This window comes from Tachysurus vachellii, chromosome 2 (genome assembly GCF_030014155.1).
Source record: "Tachysurus vachellii isolate PV-2020 chromosome 2, HZAU_Pvac_v1, whole genome shotgun sequence".
Lineage (NCBI taxonomy): Eukaryota > Metazoa > Chordata > Actinopteri > Siluriformes > Bagridae > Tachysurus > Tachysurus vachellii.
The window spans coordinates 28,375,826-28,398,482 of NC_083461.1; the positions used below are offsets into that span (position 1 = coordinate 28,375,826).

Here is a 22,657-nt window from a genome sequence, read left to right on the forward strand (position 1 = left end):
AGCAAAAAAAGCTGGACTAAAAGATTACGGTCTACAGAGGTTGCATTTTATTTATTTATTAATTTTTATATTTTACAAATTTTAACTTGCTTTTTTAACAGAAAACCTTTTGAATCCTTTTTAACAGAAAACAAACAGCTTCTCTGTGATGCCCCAACAACTTTATCAGTACAGACAAATCAATCTGGAGTGAAAAAGAAGAAGAAGAAGAAGAAGAAGAAGAAGAAGAAAATGAAGTGCAATACACAAAGCCATATTTCCATGCCATAAAAAAACAGGCAACTAGAATGACAAAATGTGTGTGTGTGCGTGTGTGTGTGTGAGTTAAACAGTGATGCTAACGACCTTGCAGAACGACCTGTAGAGTTACAGCCCGCCGGGATGCACAAAGCTTTTAATATTGATTCAGCCACACAGGATGAGTGTGTGTGTGTGTGTGTTTGTGTGTGTTTGCGAGTTGGGGATTGTGTTTACGAGTGTGTGTTCATGTGGGAGTGTGAAGAAATGTTACATAATGACAAGCGAAGCCAGTAATCAGTTGATTCATTAATCAGATGATTGTTACTGTTTGGATGTGTTTTTGTATATGTGTGTGTTGTGTGTGTATGTGTCCTTTAAAAATAGATAAATGGAGCGGTGGTTCAGGGGTCAAGCAGAACGATCAATATCCACTACTTGTCAAAAGGCCAGAGATTTAAAACACACACACACACATGTCCATGGTGTGTTGTGTTTGTCTCGTCTGCTTTGTGCTGTCTGTGATTCACAGTCCAGCTTTATTTATTCTGGAACATTGCGCTCAGCTCTGGATGTGTAAAAGTGTATGTGCTGAGCGTCAGTCCATTGTCATTAAACATAAGCAACTCAACACCACTGAACAAGCATCACGTTTACAGTATATGCGTACAAGAATTTTTATATTTCTCAGAAGGTGCTGATTTATTTCCTACAGCATCAGATCTGACGTTAGTGAGCTTGACATTACATTGCATTACATTACATGCACTTGTTTTTGTTTCTATAGCAACCGCTAACTTAAAAGAAAGTGTGCAGTGGACGACTTTTATAATATATTTATAATTTATTTCATCTACAGCTAACAAAAAAAAAAAAAACGGTAAGATACTGTAACTAATGTAATTGTTCAGCTGATTATTTTGTTCTTTAAGGAGAATTTTTTTAACATTCATGGAAGGAGTCTCCAGTTTTAACACTTTGTAAGTGTCAGTAAAGCTTACTGAGGTCATGGTGAGGGATTAGTCTCAGCCTCACATGCCTCACTGGCTGAAGGTCTGATGATTCGGAGTCGTCATCTGATTGGTTGGGTTCTACAGAATTTCTGATTGTCCTAGAAATGTGAAGTTTCCTTTACTGAAGTTCCATCTACTTCCTTCGTGGATGTACAGTAAGTGTGTCAGTGAGTTTTGAAAGGGAGGATTAGCTAAATGCTGGATTTTCCAAATGATGTAAAGTCCATAGTTTCTTTCATTCTCTAAACATAACAAACTGTGATTGGTCGCTTTATGTGTCAGTCATATGTCCTCTTGGTTCAGTCCTTGGCCAATAAAAGCTGCTATGGGTCCGATGTCAGACTAGTGAATGACTGATTGCAGTAACAGGAACTTGTTTATTTCTTTGGACATTAAAATACGACTATCGATGAATAAAAAGGATGATGTTCTTTTAATTAATATAAAATACTCCATGTCAGATTGTTGGATATACGAGGAATAAAACTCCACAGTAATGAGTATTATTCATTTTGTTCCACTGACATCACATCCTGTTGTATTTTATTCCTGATTTAATTCCTATTCTTCTGTGATTTAAACTCACAACATTGTGTAGCTCGTGCCTGAAGGTAGTGATGGTTATAGATCTGGATCTGAAGGTCGTCAGATTTATTCATCCACTGTCGGTTCCTGCATCTAAGATTTATGTAGAAGTAAGACGAAGCTTCCTGTTAAAAGGTCCATCTCATTTTTTGTCATGAAGATTAATATTTTAGAAGCTGAAATTTTGAAGGAAAGAACTGATGGTTGGAAGTGCAGAAGTTTTGTTAGAAGTTTAGTTTGCTCTATTTTAGGACCATCTAGTGCGAAAAAAAGACAAGGCTTTGTGTGATGATTCATCATCCACCGTCCCAAACAAATCCCCTGCTGCTTCCAGTATTTTGAAAAACATTGTCAATTTTTCACACAATAGCAGGTAATTAACGCGGACTGAACCAGTGGCTCGGGAACACGGTGCCAAGGCAGAGTCCATCTTTCATATCCAAGCTATTTCAGTAGAGATCAGGATTTTTTGGCTTGCGCTCAGACTGTTTGTTTTATTTTATTTTTTTTTAGTTTCTCTGCTCAGGATCGTCCTGTTTTATATGTAAAGGGCAGCTGTGACTGCATAAGCTCAGTCCAACACCAAGCAGGAGCACATGGCAGATAACATAACGCTTCGGCTGCAGTTTCATTTGGATAGACGAGAGAAATAAAAACATCAGCACACAAGACAGAAGATACACAGAGAGAACAGCAATGGACAAAATAACATCAGACCAAACAACCGGAGAAAGACGCTAAAGAAATGAAGCTTTCAGGCAAAAGACTCAATATCAAATAAAATGCACAGACAGACAGGTAGATTGATAGATAGACCGACAGGAAGATAAATTGATAGATAGAAATACAAACATACATACTGCCACACAGACAGACAGACAGACAGACAGACAGACAGACAGACAGACAGACAGACAGACAGACAGATAGATAGATAGATAGATAGATAGATTAGACTGACAGACAGACAGATAAACTGAAAAACATACATACATACTGACACACAGACAGAGACAGACAGACATATATACTGAGCCAGCCAGACAGACAGACAGACAGACAGACAGATAGATAGATAGATATTGATCCTGAGGGGAATTTTAGCAGATTAGCTTAAAGGCTTTTGCTCAGGGACTAACCAGTATTCCGATCAGTATTCCCGAGCCTATATTACACAGTGTTCTGTAGAGTCCATGCTGCATAGCAACACAACTTTTAAGTCATTCAGCCGTGTGAAAAGGCAACACAAAGTGCACCATAAAGAATGAATGAAGGCAGTGAAGGCTGCGCTCACAGACACAAACCGCACTGTGGATTAATACAACTCATCTGTAGACCGCATCGAGTTCGGGGTTTCCTTGTGATACTGCGGTAAAATCAGACATCTTATATTAGACCATCCAATGAAATGAAGGATGTCCACACTGTGGATGCTGTTCAACTATTTTTTGGGGAAAAGAAAAAAGAAAGTGGCCTGGAGCTGTGGTTTAATCTGTGAGGAATCAGAGCGAACGGACGAAGCGTCTACACTTCATTCACACAGTCAGAGTTGGTGATCTCATGCCGTGTCCCGCTGAGCGCCTTCATATGCCCTTCATAAATTATTAAACAAATCTGATTTAATCTGATCTGAGCTTTATACTGAAGAGCTGAAGTGCATGCTCGGAGATGGAGGAAAAATGTCTGATGAGGCTAACCAACACACACACGCACACGCACACGTGCGCACGCACACGCGGACGGATGAAACAACGAGAGGAATCTAAGCAAAAGAAATGATGCAAGGAGAAAAAACGTCATTGAATCAATAAAGACACAAACTTTCCGGAGCAACACACTACAGTGGGATGGAGGGAGGAGGACAAGGAGGCCATAATGATAAGATTGAGAGAATAACTCACTCACCAGAGTCAGCGAATTCTGAGGAAACAAAGGACAGAAAGAAAGACAAACAGAGAGAAGAAAGTGATGAAATAAAAGTAGAAGCTCAGAAGCAAAGCATCAACCAAAGCCCCAGAGAAGAAGATCAGACATGTGGATGAACAGTGCACATGGAGCACCTGATCAAAACATGCTGACAGACAAGAGGTCAGATTTCGTACACGGAAAGCTTGAAATGATTGTTTAAAAGAAAAAAACAGCATATTTTCACATGATCATTATCCTCGAAGCTTGTTAATAAAATCTGGTTCTTCGGAAGAAACTGATTTGAACTCGATTAGCATCAGACCACATTATTAATATTAGTGTACGCCTGTTAAACGCAGCACGAAGGTAGGAGTCATTTTGATTAAAGTGAAGCTCTCGGCGTACGGACGGACCGACATATCGTATCACCGTACTAGAGGACATTAGAGGACGTGATATATAATAATATAGGTTTAAGAAACACGCTAAACATTCACAATACTTTAACATTAAATCAACTGCTTAACAATACACACATAATATGTATGGATGTATCGTCACCTAATTTATCACATTCGCGTATTCTATCTTTCAGCATTTAAATATATACAGTATATACTTTTAAATCTTTCAGAATATTTCAAATCCCACCCTGGTTCCTCCAATGCTATCTGCCCTCTTCCGCAAACAACAGCTGACAAACACCAGGATTGGCTTGTGTTGCTTGTGATTGACAGGTGACGGAGAGAATTAGCTCCTCCCACCCAGACTATTTTTTTTGTAGGTATTATACAATCTATTATTTATTATTAACACAGTCACACAACATTATATTGCTAATAACAGTGTATAAATGTCAGCGGTGTGTTTACCTCTTAATAAACCTTCTACTAAAGAAAGGTCCTTGTGTACTACTACTTCTACTACTAATAATAATAATAATAATAATAATAATAACAATAATAATAACAATAATAATAATAATAAATCTCTTTTTTAAACACGGCAATTTAGACAGCACATGAGTCACGCTTACAGTACACACGCGCACACACTCTTCTATTTATACACAATCAGCTCTTATACACACTCTGACTCACGCACACGAACAACGCTCTTTACACATCGCAGTTATTTACAGTATACATAAATATGCGCATTAGTCATTATTCAAAACTGCAGTAAAGACGCATCACGTTAAAGTTTGTTCGGATTACATCATCGACAAGAAGAAAACTAATAAAGATCCTGAATTATTCACTATAATTCATCTCTGTTCACAACATACGTATACATTTATATTCGTAATGACCTTTAAAATCACTCCTGGGAGAAAAATAGGATAAATTAATAACAATTAAAAAAAAATAAAATGAAAATAGAATAAGAAAATAAAAAATAAAGAAAAAAGTGTGAATTTGAAAATTCCACAGAGACAGAAAATTTTAATTATTGTTATCAAAGTAACACAAAGAAAATGAACAGGTGTAATAAATGTTAAATAAAGGATTATTATTATTATTAATACTACTAATACTAATACTAATAATATAAACACCATGTTGATAAAAGTTTGGCAAGTATTGGCACCCACTGATGAGCTGGAATTATGGATCAACCTAAAATATCATAAAAATAAAAAATAAAATATCAAAAGTTCATACTGCATTTAACCTGGAAGTAAAATGTTTATATTTTCAAAAAGTTTGTACACTTAATGAGCCAAAAGGTTTTAATTTGAACATTTCATTTAGAATCTAAACCAAAAGATCATCTTAGTGGTAATTTGATTTTTTTTTATAATGTGTGTGTGTTTGTGTTACCTTCACTAAGTGGGTCCAGTGTGTGGATCATGAGCTGGAAGATGCTGTTCCTCATCAGACTGTTGTGTAGCGACGCTGAGCTTCCGCCTCTCTGCAGCCGAGGCTTGGCCTACGATTGGACAGAATACCATGACTGATAAAAAATACGGCTAGTGTGTGTGAGTGTGTGTGTGTGTGTGTGTGTGCGCGCATTTGTGAACATCTTAACATTTGAATATCTGAAAGCATATGAACTATACAGAATTAGGTCACAGTGTGTAGGGCTTAGGGACTAGGGTTTAGGGTGTAGGGCCTAGGGAGCATATCTTGCTGTAGTGGAAATGCAGCGGGAGTAAAGGGCACCGTTCTGCTCGATGCCATGGCAACACGTCAGCGCTTTTTGAAGGAGTCAGCTTCAGAGACTAGTGCAGGTGTGTGTGTGTGCACTTGACGGAGATTATTCATAATCCTTAAAGAGTTTTAAGGGCAATAATATCATAAAACTGAGCATAAAATGTATCAACACCAAGAAAAACCAGTAAAGTATAAACATTAGGGTGGTTTTTCTCTTGTATCTGCTTCAGAAATCTCGATTAGCTTGGAAAAAAAGCTTTCTAACGAAGAACCAAGTCTGACTTTACAGCCAGTTTCTATCCTCATGTAGTTTTTAGAGCTTAAAGACGAGAGCATCAGACACTGCTGAAAACATGTGTTTCAGACTGAGTGAATGTGCACAGAAGAGTGAAGTAAATGCAGATGATCTGCTTCGAGCTGCGTAACCTGATCATAAATACACAGTAAATGTTGCTGTAAATTTATTTACGTTGAACTTTACGTCACTGACTGTTTATATTTACCACCACAATGCATATGGAATCATCAGGCACTGTAGTTATAAATTAGTAGTTATTCACTGTAGTTATTCATGCTAAGCACACTTTAGCATGAAGTAAAGAATCCAGGAAATAACACACATACAACAAACACAAATGATATACACACACTGAGACATGCAGACGAAAGACGTAGGCCGGACATACCGACAGCTTGCTGTCATCCTCCGTTGGCACTGGACTAACCTTTACAGAAATAATATACAGTAAAAGAGAGAGAGAGAGAGAACAGAAGACAAGGACATGAGACAAAAACAGTCGTACACCATTAAAGACTCCACATAACAGAACACACAGAACGTAACTTAGACGTGGAATGAACATTTAAATCATTTAAATCTCATGTTATTTATTAGACACAGAATTCAGAGACTGCAGGCTAGCAGGCGATTAGGATTCTCACAAGGTTTAGAAAGATTGTTCAACGTAAACCAAATCAATAGTCTATCAATAGGCTATTAGTGAAACCATGGCAACAATTAGTAAACTTTTTTTTAAATTAAATTGATTAAAGTTTTTAGTTTGTTCCCTGTTTAATGTGGTTTGTTTTCACACCGTAGCTTCATGGAGAGGTAAAAAAGTCCTCGTAAAACCACACTCAAGTGTGTTAAACCCCAAACTGAGCCAAAGCACAGAGTTGTAGTACTGCAGCGCTGCAGAAATGTCACTTGAGTTAGCGGTTAAACAACTGAGTTATTAAGTGTTATTATATTTTATAAGCTGCTAAATAACAAGGCTGGATACCGGATGTGTATTTGTTAAAGCAAAAGAATCTGAAGTGTATTAAACCCAAACCTGAGTTCAAAGGACAAAGCTGGAAATGCCTTTTTTTTTTTGCTTAAAAGCTAGACGTGAAACACAAAATAATTGCCTCAATGCAAACTACAAAAAAAAACAAAGTATTTGATTCTTTTGTAAAGATTCTTTTTTTCACCATTATTGTGTCAGCAAACATCACGTGCACTTACAGTATGATATGAGCGTTTGTGGCTAACCTTAATCCAATTATTGTACAGACAAAACTGGTTAAAGTTCTTTCACTAGTATGGTTTATTTAAAAAACTGTTTTTATTTTGTTTCTCATTTTTATTCCCAATATAGCAAAAGTTCAGGTATGGGAGGGTGATGCAGGATTAGTGCTTAGAGCTACATTAGCCTGAGCTGAGGTTCCTGGAAGGTCATTTCCCGCAGGTTTTAAATGCAGCAAAATCAATGCCTCTTGATGCTCCGGCTCCCCGAAAGACTTTTATTGAGCTGTAATCTTGCAGACAGGGCGAGATCATTCTGTGTGTGCAGAAAAATAACTGCTAAAAATACCGCTGCCCATCACGACCCAGCAAACGCGCCACATGCTGAGCTCACACACTCAGACGCTGGTGGATGGAGCAGCATTTTAAAGCTACGGTCAGCAGGCTGTGGTGAGATTGATGTCTATATAAATCTACAGAGGATTCTTTCTATCAGTTAAAGACAAAATAATATCAGTTATGAGTCTTAATGATGAAGAACCACCAGACCACAAAATTATTAACGTTACGCTCTACAACATCGCAAACCATGATACGAGGCGAATACGACATACATGTAAACACACACACACTTGTGCGAGCTATGCCCTAGCCTCCGAGCCGTCTGTGTTTTCCCATCCTGACCTCAAAACCTCCTGGCAGACAATCAACGACGTGGAGAGGAAGAAAACACACACGTACAACAAATCAAGTCACTCGCTAATTAATGACCTGATTCTCTTCAAGCAGAACTCATTATAGGAGACTAATTATGGTACCTAATTACGCCAACAAAGCGTCGCAGGACACGGCAGACCCTAAACACACATAGTCCTAAACACAAGACAGTACAATTCTCAAGGTCACCGTGATCATAGACGTGTCTTTAACGTGTGTTAAGTCTTTTTCATTTCCAGCACGTTTAGATGGGTTTATCTCATACACCATTTCCCTCAAATTTCTTCTGCTGTTGCTAAATCCGAAGGTTAATCGAGGCGACCGAGCTGCCTGAAGGTTACAGCCAGACAAAAAAAATGCAGAATTGACGTTATGTTGCTTGCTGTAACATGACAGATGAGGAAAGGAGAAGAAAAGCTCCTGATGAAGCTCCTGCTGGGTTCATTCATCTGCCATGGAAAAGAAAACAGATGGGTAATAAATGAGTAAGAAAACCAGCTGTGGGTTCAGGAAGCATTACTTTGTTGTGTAGCACAGTGTGCTTCAAGTAAAATCCAGTGACGAACATCTGCTGTGATGAGAACTTTGGGTTCCTGGAGAATCTTTGGAGTTTGACAGAACAGACGTAATGGCAAAATTCCTTCACCAAAACAAAACAAACAAACAAAGGAGTGACTTAAATTTATTAAATGTATAATCTGCTGATTGAGACTTCTTTCTTACAGTAAATGGTTTCTTTGCTGTCATAAGGAGCGTTTCTCCACGATTTCTCTTCTGCCAGATGCTAACCAAGCTGTCATGGTTCCTCTCCTTTCACATCACTGTTCCCATAGCAACAAACACTATTGTTTGTTTTGGTTTCTTCTTTCTAGTCCTTAGTTTCCCTCTGTCTTTGCTGCCTGACTCACCTGTGTTCACCTGTATTGTGTTTAGCTCTTGATTACTTTACCTTTGTTGATGCTTCATATATATACTGTATATATGATATACTGCTTGTTCTTCGTGAAGGTTTTGATCATTTCCCACTGGATGTTTCTGTTACTTTGTTCAGCGCTCATCAAATAAGTCTGAAAGTCTTCGTGCGTTACTTTGCAGACAGAGTTATGATTTGTCGTAGATTCCCAAATCCAAAGTTTGTTCATTCTGGAATTCAAATTTCAATTCCTGTTACACAAGCATTTCTCCTGCCATTTTTCTCCCCATTTTGGTCACCTACTAATTCCAACCCACCATCCAGATCTAACCAAACGTCTAACAGCTTCCACCTGGGGAAAGTGAGAGCTAACAAATGCTTCCTGTCAGACCGAGTGATTCTTTCCTGAACTTTCTATACTGTATACACAAGCTAACAGCTTGTTTCACTGTGATTGACAGGTGAGAGACAATAAGCTCTTCCCATAAAAAAAAGATCCAGACAGTACTTCCTAGATCGTCGTCAAAATATAAACCCAAAAAAAAATTCTTAAACTAGCTTTAAAATCCATTCTATTTTTCCGAGGCTGTGAGTCTCGGATAATATCTTTTACGGAGGCAGCACCAACAAGCAGGCCAAGGCCATGTGCTTCAGAGATCTGTGGATTAATAATGGATTATTAATGGATTATAGCTGGGACGCCTCAAGGAGACTTTTGAGAATCGAATCTCACACAATATCTGAAAAAAGTTCCAAGACACAATTTATACTCTGATTGTACTGATTTTTTTTAAAATAAATATATAGGTCAAATATATTCTTTGATTCTGAGATTATTGTTTCCTGTCGCTCTCTGTTTGATGGACTAGCGTATTTGAGAGAATAACAAAGATAAACAACGTGTGACAGACTGCGGTCTGCACTCTGAAGCCTTTTATTAAAGCAGCTCTCTATCTATCTATCTATCTATCTATCTATCTATCTATCTATCTATCTATCTATCTATCTATTAAAAGTGAATAGTAATTAGTAGAATAAATAAATTGATAAATAAATAAACTCAAAGATATAATTTTAGCCTTATGACTCAACATGTGTAGCATATGCACCGTGCTAAGAAAACAAGTGCAGACTGTTGGAGTGGTTTAATTTGTTCAATCTGTTTCTCGATGAAATCAGCAAATTTCCAAGACAACAGTGAGTCAGCGCGTAGTCATCACACACACACACACATGCGTGCGCAACACTCGGTATGCATCATGCATGTCATGATCACCTTGAATGCAGTCGGAGTTCGTCTCTGGTGTCCAGGTTAAAGCCTCTGGACGCCCATTCAAATGACTTCAGTCACTCAGTTCAGTCATTTCGATAATTAGCCTTTCACAGGAGTCATTAACGATCCTGATTGCAATCAGCTCTTTGTCTGTAGCGCACAAGCAGAACCGTACAAATATCACATTCGCCTAAAACACGTTCCTCACACACACACACATTCACGATGAGGTCGAAAAAACTTCTAGAAAGTCATGCGGCAGCTACGATAACCGTTATACTGTACTTAACATGCAAATGTTTTTACCAGAAAAAATCTAATAGTTCTATATTGTGATTTCAGGTTGTTATAATTTACATAAAATTAAATGACATGAAATGAAACTTTAAAACTCTGTAGCATTGTTTTTCTAAACTAAAATGTACAAATTTTAGCTCCGCGGCTAAAGCTACGCTCATTTTTCATTATTTATTTGAACATTTTAAGCATGGCGTTATTTTTTAAATCTATAAGATTTTACAGCAGCAAACACAAATAGAAGAACGAATAAACAAACCAATTAATAAACAAATGAACAACGTTACATGATACACATGAACACCGTGAACACTCTGTTCTCTGTTCTGATGGTTTTATGACACGGCCGTTTTTTTTATTATGCTTTTCTCGTTTTTTCTAGTTTTTTTGGAATAAAATAACGAGATTTTTTGAATTCATCTATCTATCTATCTATCTATCTATCTATCTATCTATCTATCTATATATATATATATATATATATATATATATATATATATATATATATATTAGTTAACAATCTCTAATCTGGCAGAAAAAAAACCATACACATCTTGTAAAAAACATCTTGAAAAATATACTTTTGATCCAATGTTGTGATAAATGGAAAAGATTGGATTTTATTTTATTGTAAATCGATAACTAATACATTAATTATTGATATATTATTATTATCTTAATATTATTTCTATATTTTATTATACTTTATATTTTAGCGTAAGATTTTTTAAAAATGTTTTTTATACTAAATCGATTTTTCTGATTTGTTTTTTGTTTGTTTGTATTTTTTGTATCTAGAAATCACACAATCACACAATACTGGATAAATAATGCTGGAGTTTTCCTTTAATGGTTGCACCAAGGACAGAAATATTGACTACCACAGATTTTGCAGCATTTACATTATAGAGTGCACACACACACACACACACACGCACACACACACTCACGCACACACACACCAGATCATATCATGCTTTAGTAAGGGAAAGCCATGTCCTTGGTGCAGTGGCTGTACAGTGTCTACTACATTACCTTATTACCTCATCTTTTAAAATAGCTCCCATTGATTATGCCTCAAATTTCACTCTCTCCATCTGTCTCTCTCTCTCTCCGACTGTCACTCTCTCTTTGTCTGTCCGTCTCACTCGCTCTGTCTCTCTTTGTCTGTCTGTCTCTCACTCTCTCTGTCTCTTGCTCTCTCTCAGTCTCTCTCTCTCTCTGTCTGTCCCTCTTGCTTTGTCTTTCTCTCTCTTTTGCTCTCTCTCTGTCTGTCACTCTCTCTTTGTCTGTCTGTCTCTCTCTCACTCCGTCTGTCTGCCTTTCTCTCTCTCGCTCTCTCTCTCCATCTGTCTCTCTCTGTCTCTTTCTCTCTCTCTCTCTCTCACTATCTCCATGTGTGTCTCTTTCTCTCTCACACACACACACACACAGTATACTGTATGGAATTGCATTTGGTTGAATTGTGTGCATATGTGTGTATGTGTGTGTGAGACAGAGACAAAGAGAGAAAGAGACAGACAGACAGACAGACAGACAGACAGACAGACAGTGTGAAACATCTGTGTTTCAGTGTCTAGGACTCGGCTCCAAGCTGCACATTTCCATTCATCATTCAGAGTATTTTATGATGGAGATGAGCTCTGGCACCAACACAATGATCTGGAGCAACTGTAATTAAGTCCAAAACACAATGCACACACACACACACACACACACACAGACACACAAACACACAAACACACAGACAGATGCTCATGCATACGCATCAATATACATGCAGACATACACAGAACATATATGCAAAGGTGCACTCATGCACGGCTGCACACACACTCACACACACACACACGGTTAAGTTTCCACGGTGACAGGCTTTTACTAAAAGCTTATTGAAGAGTCATTAAAGCTTCATAGATACAGAAGTGTTTGGAGCTTGTAAGAAATAAATCACTCAGTAACTGTAAACCGCAGCCACGGAAACAAATCATTCAACGTTTTACTGATTTACTGACATTTAACACTTCATTGTCAGCTTGTCACGTTACAGAGAAACCCATACGACGGAAAAATAAATGACGTCATTACGTCAAAATAAACCAACAGGTTTTTAAAGAAAGCATCATGTCACAGTTATTGGTTTCCCTTTTAAATAACGCTAAGTTTTCAGTTTGTTTATTGTTTGTCCCAGCTGACAAGGTGTCCCTGTGTTACCATGGAAACAATCCCTGCCCCTGTATAACTTCGCTCGTACCTAAAATTATCTGATGTAATGAAATTGTTGTGGGTGATGTTTTAATTAAAATTGAGAAACTGCACTCATTTACCATCATTTCGCAAAAAAAAAACAAAAAAAAAAAAACCACTGGCACACAAATAAGCACACGGTGAGAAGATTTAAAACAGCTGAACATAATACAAGGGTTCAATTTCAAGTCCTTGTGAAAGTTTATGTCCAAGACTAATCTAATCAGTGCATGTAATCAGTGTCGCCTGATTGTGCGGTTTCACGCCTCACATGGGCTATTTTCTAAAATCACATTAGGTTGGGACAAAAATGACCTCGGGCAGGTAGATATCATCTGCCGATGTTACACTCAGAGCTGATTTAAACTGGATTTTAATTAGGATTTAAACAACCGTATTCAAACTGTCAGTCATGCACATAATCTGTTAGGGTTTTATATATATATATAAAAAATATATATATGAGAGATGTTTTTTCTTAGTTCAAATCCAGTAGGCCTTGAAAGGTGTTTGAAATGTTCCTCGCACTCAAAGCAGCTCATCCAATCTATAACAGACTTCATAATGAGCTTAGAACCCAGATCAGACGTGTTGAGGGGGAATGGGAAGACTTACAGCACCCTTGGGGCAGGGCAACACCTGGTGAGCGGAGTAACTGATGTTAATTCACCTTAAGATAGATTTCATCATATCAAAGCCGCATACGTTAAGCAGCAAGACAATGCTATGTCCCAGTTATCAATATTCAGTGCAAACTTTGCTGTCCCATAATGCACTGGTACGGGACCGGTGCAGAGCAGCTGTCAGTGTTATAGATATTATTATGATGTTGTAGGTCACGTAACAATACCAACATGGTGGATGTACAGTAGCGTGTCTGGATTGTATTCATGGTTATATCAGTACTGTATCAATGACCAGCAGTACTGAATCAGATTTAGAAGCCATTAAATCGAATACAGTAACCAGTTGAATCAAATACAGTTGGTACTGAATCAAATACAGTAGATACTGAATCAAATACAGTAGATACTGAATCAAATTCAGTAGGTACTGAATCACATGCAGTAGGTACTAAATCAAATTCAGTAGGCATTGAATCAAATGCATTAGGTACCGAATCGAATGTAGTAGCTACTGAATCGAATACAGTAGTTACTGAATTAAATACAGTACATCCCGATTCGAATGCCATATTTACTGAATCGAACTAAATCCAAGGCAGTAGCTACTGAAGGTACAGATTTGAATGCAATACATAATGAATCAAATTAAGTAGCTACTGAATCGAATGCAGAAGGTAGTGAATCGACTGCAATACATAATGAATCGAAATTTAGAAGGTGCTGACTCGAATGCAGAAGGTACTAATTCAATTGCAGTAGGTACTAAATCGAATGCAGTAGGTACTGAACCAAACTGAATCAAATGCAGTAGGTACTGAATCAAATGCAGTAGGTACTGAATCAAATGCAGTAAGTATTGAATCGATCTGAATCAAAGGCAGTAGCTACAGTACTTGATTGAATTCAGAAGGTACTCAATCAAATGCAGAAGGTACTGAAACAAATACAAAAGGTACAGATTAATAGGAACTGATATAGAGGTGACATATAGAGGTCTTCAACATGGTTTAAACTTTTAGAAGGAGATCTGAAAAGCATAATATTTATTTTAGTTTCTTTATAATGTATATACTTGGGACTTACACAAGTCGCTTTAAAACCCTAAACCTGATCATTACGATTTTATTTAGTTGCAAGCGGATGAATATAAACGTAAAGATAAGTGTGTGTGACAGACGTAAATCACATCCAGAAATAGCCTCACCAGGTCACCTTCTCAATGTCAAGGTCATCATCATAAACCTTTGTTACTCCACCACTGGGAGTTCCAATTTTATTTCAAGTGTTTTATCAACACTTTCTACGGTGGGTGTGACAACCTCAGTCTGCTTAAACTTCCTTACGTGCTGAGTATAAATCCTGATTTGTTTGGAGCTTCACTGTAGGGCTTTTCTGAGTCATATCTCAAAAACTCAATCCCAGCTCATGCAACCTTAATCCATCAGGGATAATCTGGCCAAGGAGGATCACTGCCATGATCCGACACATCCTTGAAGAATTGCTGAATGTTTTTATAATATCATGTTGTCGTCACACACACACCACACGCACACACACACACACGCACACATGCACACACACACCATTTTTTGCATCATCAATGTACTTGCTATAATAACTACTAAACTATTAGAAAGATTCCTTTTGAGGTCAAATACAGGTCCGTAAGAGACCATAATACATTTTGATTAAAGGCATATTGTGATTTTATCATCAGTTGATGTCTCTTTTATAAGCTGAGGGTTAACATTCTTATGAACTCCTGATCAGTAGGCCAACGTCCTACCCACTGGGCTTCCGCTGCCTCTTCAACATTTTTCAGAGAAACATTTTGTGCTTTGCTCCCACGAGAGCCATTAAAATATCAGCACAGTGTGTGTTCTTGTGTCTGCCGGGATGTTATACGTGCTCACACACTTTGGATCATGCCAGAACTTGTTATTCAAGACTTCTGGAGATTTACGCATGGCGCAAGACCATACCAGCTGTACGTTACTTCGGGACTCGGTGACAGAAGTGTTTCATTATAGATGTGAAAACGCACAAATCTGCACAAATCTGCATTCCTTCTAACGCATGTATAATATATACACACACACACATATTTTATATATATATATATATATATATATATATCTCAGAGGTCGGAGTAAGTCACACACGTGCAAGTCACAAGTAAGTCTCAAGTCATGAATGTCAAGTCAAAGTCAAGTCGAGTCTTTTTTAATATTTGTCAAGCAAGTCTCAAGTCTCAAATTTGCGACTTAAGTCTGACTCAAGTCAAGTCATATGACTCGAGTCCCCTATCTCATTCATTCATTCACTCATTTTCTACCGCTTATCCGAACTACCTCGGGTCACGGGGAGCCTGTGCCTATTTCAGGCGTCATCGGGCATCAATGTGGGATACACCCTGGACGGAGTGCCAACCCATCGCAGGGCGCACACACACTCTCATTCACTCACACAATCACACACTAGGGAAAATTTTCCAGAGATGCCAATCAACCTACCATGCATGTCTTTGGACCGGATACATATATATAAATAAAAGCTCATGGACAGTCCTGATAACCGTCTATCACTAACCCAGAGCTTCCAGCGCTATAACTTCCATCGACTCAAGATCCAGCTGCAGCCCTCAGAATCTTGGCTATAAAAAAACCTACAAATCATCAAAGTTGATCTGTGACCTTTCAATGTTTCATGTAGAAACTTCTGCTAGAGAGTTTTCAGAACTGAGAACTGGATGAAGTGAAAATATGCTCGACGGACCGTTACAGACGAGTCGCCACGTCCCTGAGGATGGTTTTAAGTAGGACACGATTTATCAAGCTTGAGACACGGCGGCTGCTCCGGTGTTTGCCGTTTGTTTGAATAATCCCACATGAGACGAGAGATATGGGTCCATGGTCTGTTGGCATGCTGATTCTGTACCTCAACCTTATACCGTGCAAAGCTAACTCTGATTTCATGATCACACTTCTGAAATATTCATTCCATGGCCAGATGAGTGCTTGAGTCGGAAGTGTGACAAACTCATCGGAGATCAGACTGTGATGAACAGATCGTCCTCGTGCAGATGACAATGAACGGAACATAGACGACATGCCATCATGTTCACCTGCAACCCTACACACACATACGTACACACACCTACACACACACATGCACTGATCTAATGTTCTCTCACTTTCACCCACTCCCACACCAGCTGTTCTCTCTCTCTCTCTCTCTCTCTCTCTCTTTCTCTCTCTTTCTCTCTCGCTCTCTCTCTCTATCACACACACACACGTCTCACATCAAAATTCAACTTAAACAATTTAGCATTTTTCAACGATGACTCAGGCCCTAACGTTATACATGTAAATCCATATTAAAAAAGGTTAAACACCAGCTTTTAATTATTTATTTATTATTTTATTGTCTATTTATTTCTATAATTAACTGATCACGTCCAAGATCATAAGACTTCTCCTGAGAAACAAAATGATCCCCGGATGACATTCAGAGCTCAGCTTTAAGACCTGGCTACACATTAGCAACAGACGCTCGGCTTCCCTACGCTGCACATGTTATACAGACGTGTTTACCGCACAGGGAAAACAAGCAGACGCAGCTTGGAGTATTTAATCTGCGCACTGCTGCACTATAAGATACATCATCACTGATGATTGCATGCTTGTGTGTGTTCCAGTGCGAGTAGAGCCGTCTCGCCTGCTAACCAAACCGCTACCTGTTGCCAGGCAACATGAAGGGTCGACTCTTTAGTGTGTGACATGTGTTGGGGAAAATGTAGTGCAAAAAAAAATGCTGGCTTAAAATTTCAGCCCCATCAGTACTGCTGTGTCAGTATCATTCAGTTGTTTTACTCTGTCATGCTAAAGCTCCATCGTTCCATATCAGCCTGTGTCTGTATCTTTCTATCACTCTCTCTCGCTCTCTCTCTGTCTCTCTCTCTCTCACCCTCTCTCTCTTTCTCTGTCTCACTCCATCACTACCAGGTGCTGAATCCTGAAACCCAGACATGAAGATAAGTGCAAGATGGAGGAAGGGAGGGAGGGAGAAGTGGACTGTGGGGTAGGAGGAAGAAAATGAGAGAGGAGGAAAAGGGGAAGGATGGAGAAGAGTAAGCCTTGAGGTAAGGAAGATTGGCATCTGGCTTACCTTTGGCTGCGGCTCGGCCACCTCCACCACCTGGTTGCGATTCACTAAGCCTTTGACGAGCGCCTCTACCTGGGAGTTGAACTTCATGAAGAGCACATAGGTGGCATAGGCCAGCAGCAGGGCTATGCTCTCCCAGCAGCTGATGCTGTTATCCAGGAAAAAGACAATGAGCATGATCAGGTCGAGGATGTAGAAGGAGACGTCGCGGAAAAGCGGCCACCACGTCAGGTTTAGGATCTCACGTGAGAACACAGCGCACATGCCGATCACGAACAGGATGTTGAAGACGGCCGAGCCCACGATCGTGCCGATGCCCACATTGCTGTGTGAGATGAAAACACCAATAAAGGAGGTAAAGAGCTCGGGGGCAGAGCCTCCGGCCGCCATGAAGGTAGCACCGGCCACGTCGTCTGATATGGCCAGCTTCTCAGTGATGACCGTGAGTGCAGGCACGAAGAACTCATCACAAACGATGGCCAATGCAATGAACATGTACAGCATGCCAAGTACGTGCAGGACAACTGCACCTTGGCGCCGCTGTTCCAGCGTGAACAAGTCCTCAGGATACTCACCCTGCTGCCCTGATTCAATAGTGTTATTAACCGAGAGGAGAGTCCTGTGAGGAGCAGGGCCATGAGTCTCCTCTAGCTGGGAGGCAGAGCTCCATGAGGCTGTGGATGAGGAGGAGAAGAAGAAGGCACCAAGGTTGGAGAAGGAGACTGAGCTTATTGCTAAGATCCCAAGGAGGAGTGCGAGCACCCGAGCTGGACGTAGCTTCCTTCGGACAACACGGTGACCCATGATGCAACACTCGGCTAGTAGGGTTTAGCACACACAATACATGCCGCTGCTGTATAGGAAATCCGGATGACCTTTAGAACTCCAGTGGCTTCCTCATAGTAGCCTGGACAAGAAAAGAAAGAGGGAAAGAAAAATGGGTTAAGTTGACAGGTTCTACTTGGATCCCTGTGTGGAAACAACCTCTCTGAGTGTGGCTACAAACAGCAAGCCTGTCAAGTATCTGGTTAAAGGTGTTGATGTTGTTAGTGCCCTCAGGAACACCGAATCCCTATCAAGGCACAATGACACACCCACACTTGCCAATCCACCTACTGTAAAAATAGAACCAAGAGGAAACCCACACAGGTACGAGGAGAATGTGTGAAAGTAACCTGAGCTCAGGATTGAAGCAGGAATCATGGTGACATCACTAGCTAAATGTACCTCTGCTGTATGCGTTAGTTAGATAGTTAAAGTTAGATAGTTACATGAAAACAGGAAAGGGATTAGGTGTCTGCTTCAGCTGGGTACACAACAGTGTGAGAGAGAGAGAGAGAGAGAGAGAGAGACTGCCTGCACAGACCCATGGGAAAGTCCTACAATGCTGTATCCTCTTGCGCTCAGCTGTGTAGCTACGCTCAAGGTCACCAAGAAAACATGCAATGTCAAAAGTTCCTCTGAATGGAGAGATTAAATGCGTCTGAAATTGTGACAAACCGCAACCCTCTCGAGCTATCCGAGGTTACTGGAAGCATTAAAGGGCTGGCGGACAGGTGCAGGTCCGACGTGAAGGAGCAGCACGACAGCTCCTCCACGTTACTGTAGAAACGGCAGAGGACCGGCTGATTCGCATTAACTGCTGATAACTGCTCTGAAGCAGAGGGATGCAAATTGCTTTTTTACACTGTGCCACTGGGAATCAGCAGACACATTTCACCCAGATCAGCCTGAGAGGGTTTGTAGGAAAGATATTTTACAAAATAAATAAAAAGAATTTGCACTGTTAATAGATGAATTGAGCTCAGTGACGAATGGAGTCTAAAATTATTTAACAGTACAAGACGGCCATGTGTGTGTAAAGGCTCACAGTATAATTGACATATTCTAACACCACACACACACACACACACGCTGCCGTGTGTGCTGTGTTTCCATGCAGGACTCAGTGCTCGCAGCAACCTTGACGTGATTTCAGCTCGAGGAACAACACCAGGGCGTCACTGAAGGTGCCTTTACTTTTTTACCAGCCAAATCACTGAAAACAGCAGCTGCTGCAATTTTTTAACAACTTTTTAACAAAAAACTAGAGATGTGATAGTCAATGTTCCCGTTACAGTAAATATCTCATTATATAATAAAGAAAAAAGAAATACAAACAAACAAACAAACAAATAATTATAAAAAAATTACAAACATAAATATAAACATAAGAACTGTGAAATATTATAATGATTGTTAGATATCTAATTAAATTGCACACAATGAAATAATAATAATAATAATAATAATAATAATAAATGTGGTACTTAAATTTTCCAAGCTGGCAAATATCATATTACATATAAAAGAAATAATAATAAATAAATAAATAAATAAATAGATAGATAGATAGATAGATAGATAGATAGATAGATAGATAGATAGATAGATAGATAGATAAATAAATAAATACTAATTATTTACTCTAGTAAAGATCTGTTAATATTTTATTAAATAGATACGGGTGAAAAATTCAAACCTTAAAAAGTGTGAGATATTTAACAATGAAAATAAGAATAAATATTTCAAATGTTAATATTTTACAATTGTAATTAATTTACAATCAACAATGCAAAATACCCCCACACACACACAATCCACACACATACAATGAGTCCTTTTGAAGCTCCAATGTCCTTCAGCTGCTGTGGTTCATTTAATAATCATCTTACGTGTTGGCAAAAAAATAAAAACTCACACAGAAATTTTCACTCTGATGTGCATCAGCTGCAGCTTTAATAAGCACGATTGTTTTTAAATGTCCGGACTTTTTTTTTTTAAACAGAACCGGATGTGTGACAGAGCTGCTTTATAATGGGATTAGAGAAAAGCTTTTTTAACCTAAACCCACTAAACCCATGCAGCGTAGCTTCAGCTGTGTCACATGAAGCCATGGCTGAGGATGTGCACATTTAGTGGCTGCAGGACATGGGACACTGGTTCAGGCGGGTGTCAGACACACACACACACACACACACACACACACACATATACACACATAGATATATATAAGATCTCTGTGTGTGTGCATGTTGTTGTTGTTGTTGTTGTGGCTGCTTTTGCATGCAGCATGTATGCTGTGAGCAGAAAGGGGCATCTTTAGAGCAGGGTTTAAAAAGGAAAACCTCCAGCACAATATGACATTTAGACTGACATCCAAGATGCAACGTATCATTTAGTGCACACACGTGAATGTCAGGCTAAGACACGACAAAGTAAGACTGACACCAGCATCCGTCTTGACGACAAGCAGCAGTGTTAGATACAATACGGAGAAAACAGAAGAGTAAAATCCATGAATGAAACATGCATTAGTTATTAAAGATGAGCAAAAATGAACAGGACAGTACTCACATGCATGGAGAGGAAAGCCGGCAGCAGCAGGTTATGAGCCCAGGAGCTCTCTCTCTCTCTCGCTCTCTCTCTCTCTCTCTCTCTCTCTCTTGCTCTCGCTCTCCCTCTCTGTGCCTCTATGTGTGATGCTGATGCTGATGCTGATGCTGCTGATGATGGTGATGGTGATGATGCATGTCTGGGGTGGAGCCCATTCCTCCTATCCTGACCCAGTACCTCTGTGTTGCCAGATCTACATATTTTTCCTCCTGCATGGATATATAATATAAAGTAACCTCATAACCTCATGTGCTACATCTTTTTCACCTTGACTGTGTATATGTTATACATAGAAGACATCAATCCTTTATATCATTAATTATGAACAGTCCATTCAGGTTGCCATGAAAGCGTGCACATATCAAGAAATAGCTCTGTTACATATTTACATCTTATTTATAAATATCTGTCATAATACACTGTCTATTAGGGAACTATTATTGAAAGGATCTCTTGTATATAGAAATGTGATTTTTTTCACTATTCTTTTTTTTTTTCACAATCGTCTTGATTTGTATTTTTGTACACATGCACAAAATTGATTTCCTCATATTCATATACATTATTTCAACTCTATGACTAAACTAAATTATTTCAACTCTATGACTACTCTATGACTCTCTGTAGGTTTTCATGTGTACATGGCCTAAATAAATTATGATTATTTTTTTATTCATGGAGTTTTATTTATTTATTTTGCACATATTCCTAGAACTATGACAACGTACAGTTCATGACGGTGGATTTTTTTAAAAGATTTGTTATAATTTTAGGTATGTCTGTTTTTTACCGACCTGGCAACCCTGGGTTTTACTATGTTTTCATATCTTTTTGTTTCATTATTCATTTACTGAAACAATAGATAGTTTTAAAAACATGTTTTTTAAGCAAATCACAAACTTTAGCACTAATAAAAAGCGTGTTTATTATTTTAAGCGTTCGCTAGGTGACAGCCTTTAGGGATTCGATTCAGTTTAGGGTTTCGACTCTTTTGAAACAAAGCGAGGAGATAGAGATTCATTTGATTCATGAATCATTGGGAAGTCCGTTTTCACTTCACTTCACTGATTCATCTTAACTATTTTCATTCATTCATCTTCTACCGCTTATCCGAACTACCTCGGGTCACGGGGAGCCTGTGCCTCAGGCTCAGGCATCATCGGGCATCAAGGCAGGATACACCCTGGACGGAGTGCCAACTCATCGCAGGGCACACACACACACACTCTCATTCACTCACGCAATCACACACTAGGGACAATTTTCCACAGATGCCAATCAACCTACCATGCATGACTTTGGACCGGGTGAGGAAACCGGAGTACCCGGAGGAAACCCCCAAGGCACAGGGCGAACATGCAAACTCCACACACACACACACAAGGCGGAGGGGGGAATCGAACCCCGGTGTGAGGCGAACGTGCTAACCACTAAGCCACCCATCTTAACTATTTCAATAGATAATTATTTTTTTCACCACAAAGATTCCATTCCCCTTGTAAGCACAAGAGAAAAGGGTTCTGTTAATGCAGAAAGATAAAGAATCGATTCACGAGTCACGAGTCGTTTCAAGATTCAT

The 22,657-nt window shown here is 39.1% G+C and overlaps 1 protein-coding gene across 1 annotated transcript in view; it reads right to left on the reverse strand.

The window, feature by feature from the left end:
- LOC132841698 (sodium/potassium/calcium exchanger 2-like) overlaps positions 1 to 21,175 on the reverse strand; it is a 36,724-nt gene extending 15,549 nt beyond the window's left edge. Inside the window, exons 1-5 of the mRNA XM_060864155.1 lie at positions 21,040 to 21,175; positions 17,647 to 18,550; positions 6,586 to 6,624; positions 5,567 to 5,675; positions 3,741 to 3,755 (exon numbers count right to left, since the gene is read on the reverse strand). Of these exons, the coding sequence (XP_060720138.1) occupies positions 3,741 to 3,755; positions 5,567 to 5,675; positions 6,586 to 6,624; positions 17,647 to 18,447 (964 nt within the window). The 5' untranslated portion in view covers positions 18,448 to 18,550; positions 21,040 to 21,175. The remainder of the gene's footprint in view (positions 1 to 3,740; positions 3,756 to 5,566; positions 5,676 to 6,585; positions 6,625 to 17,646; positions 18,551 to 21,039) is intronic.
- Between the last annotated feature and the right edge of the window lie 1,482 nt (positions 21,176 to 22,657).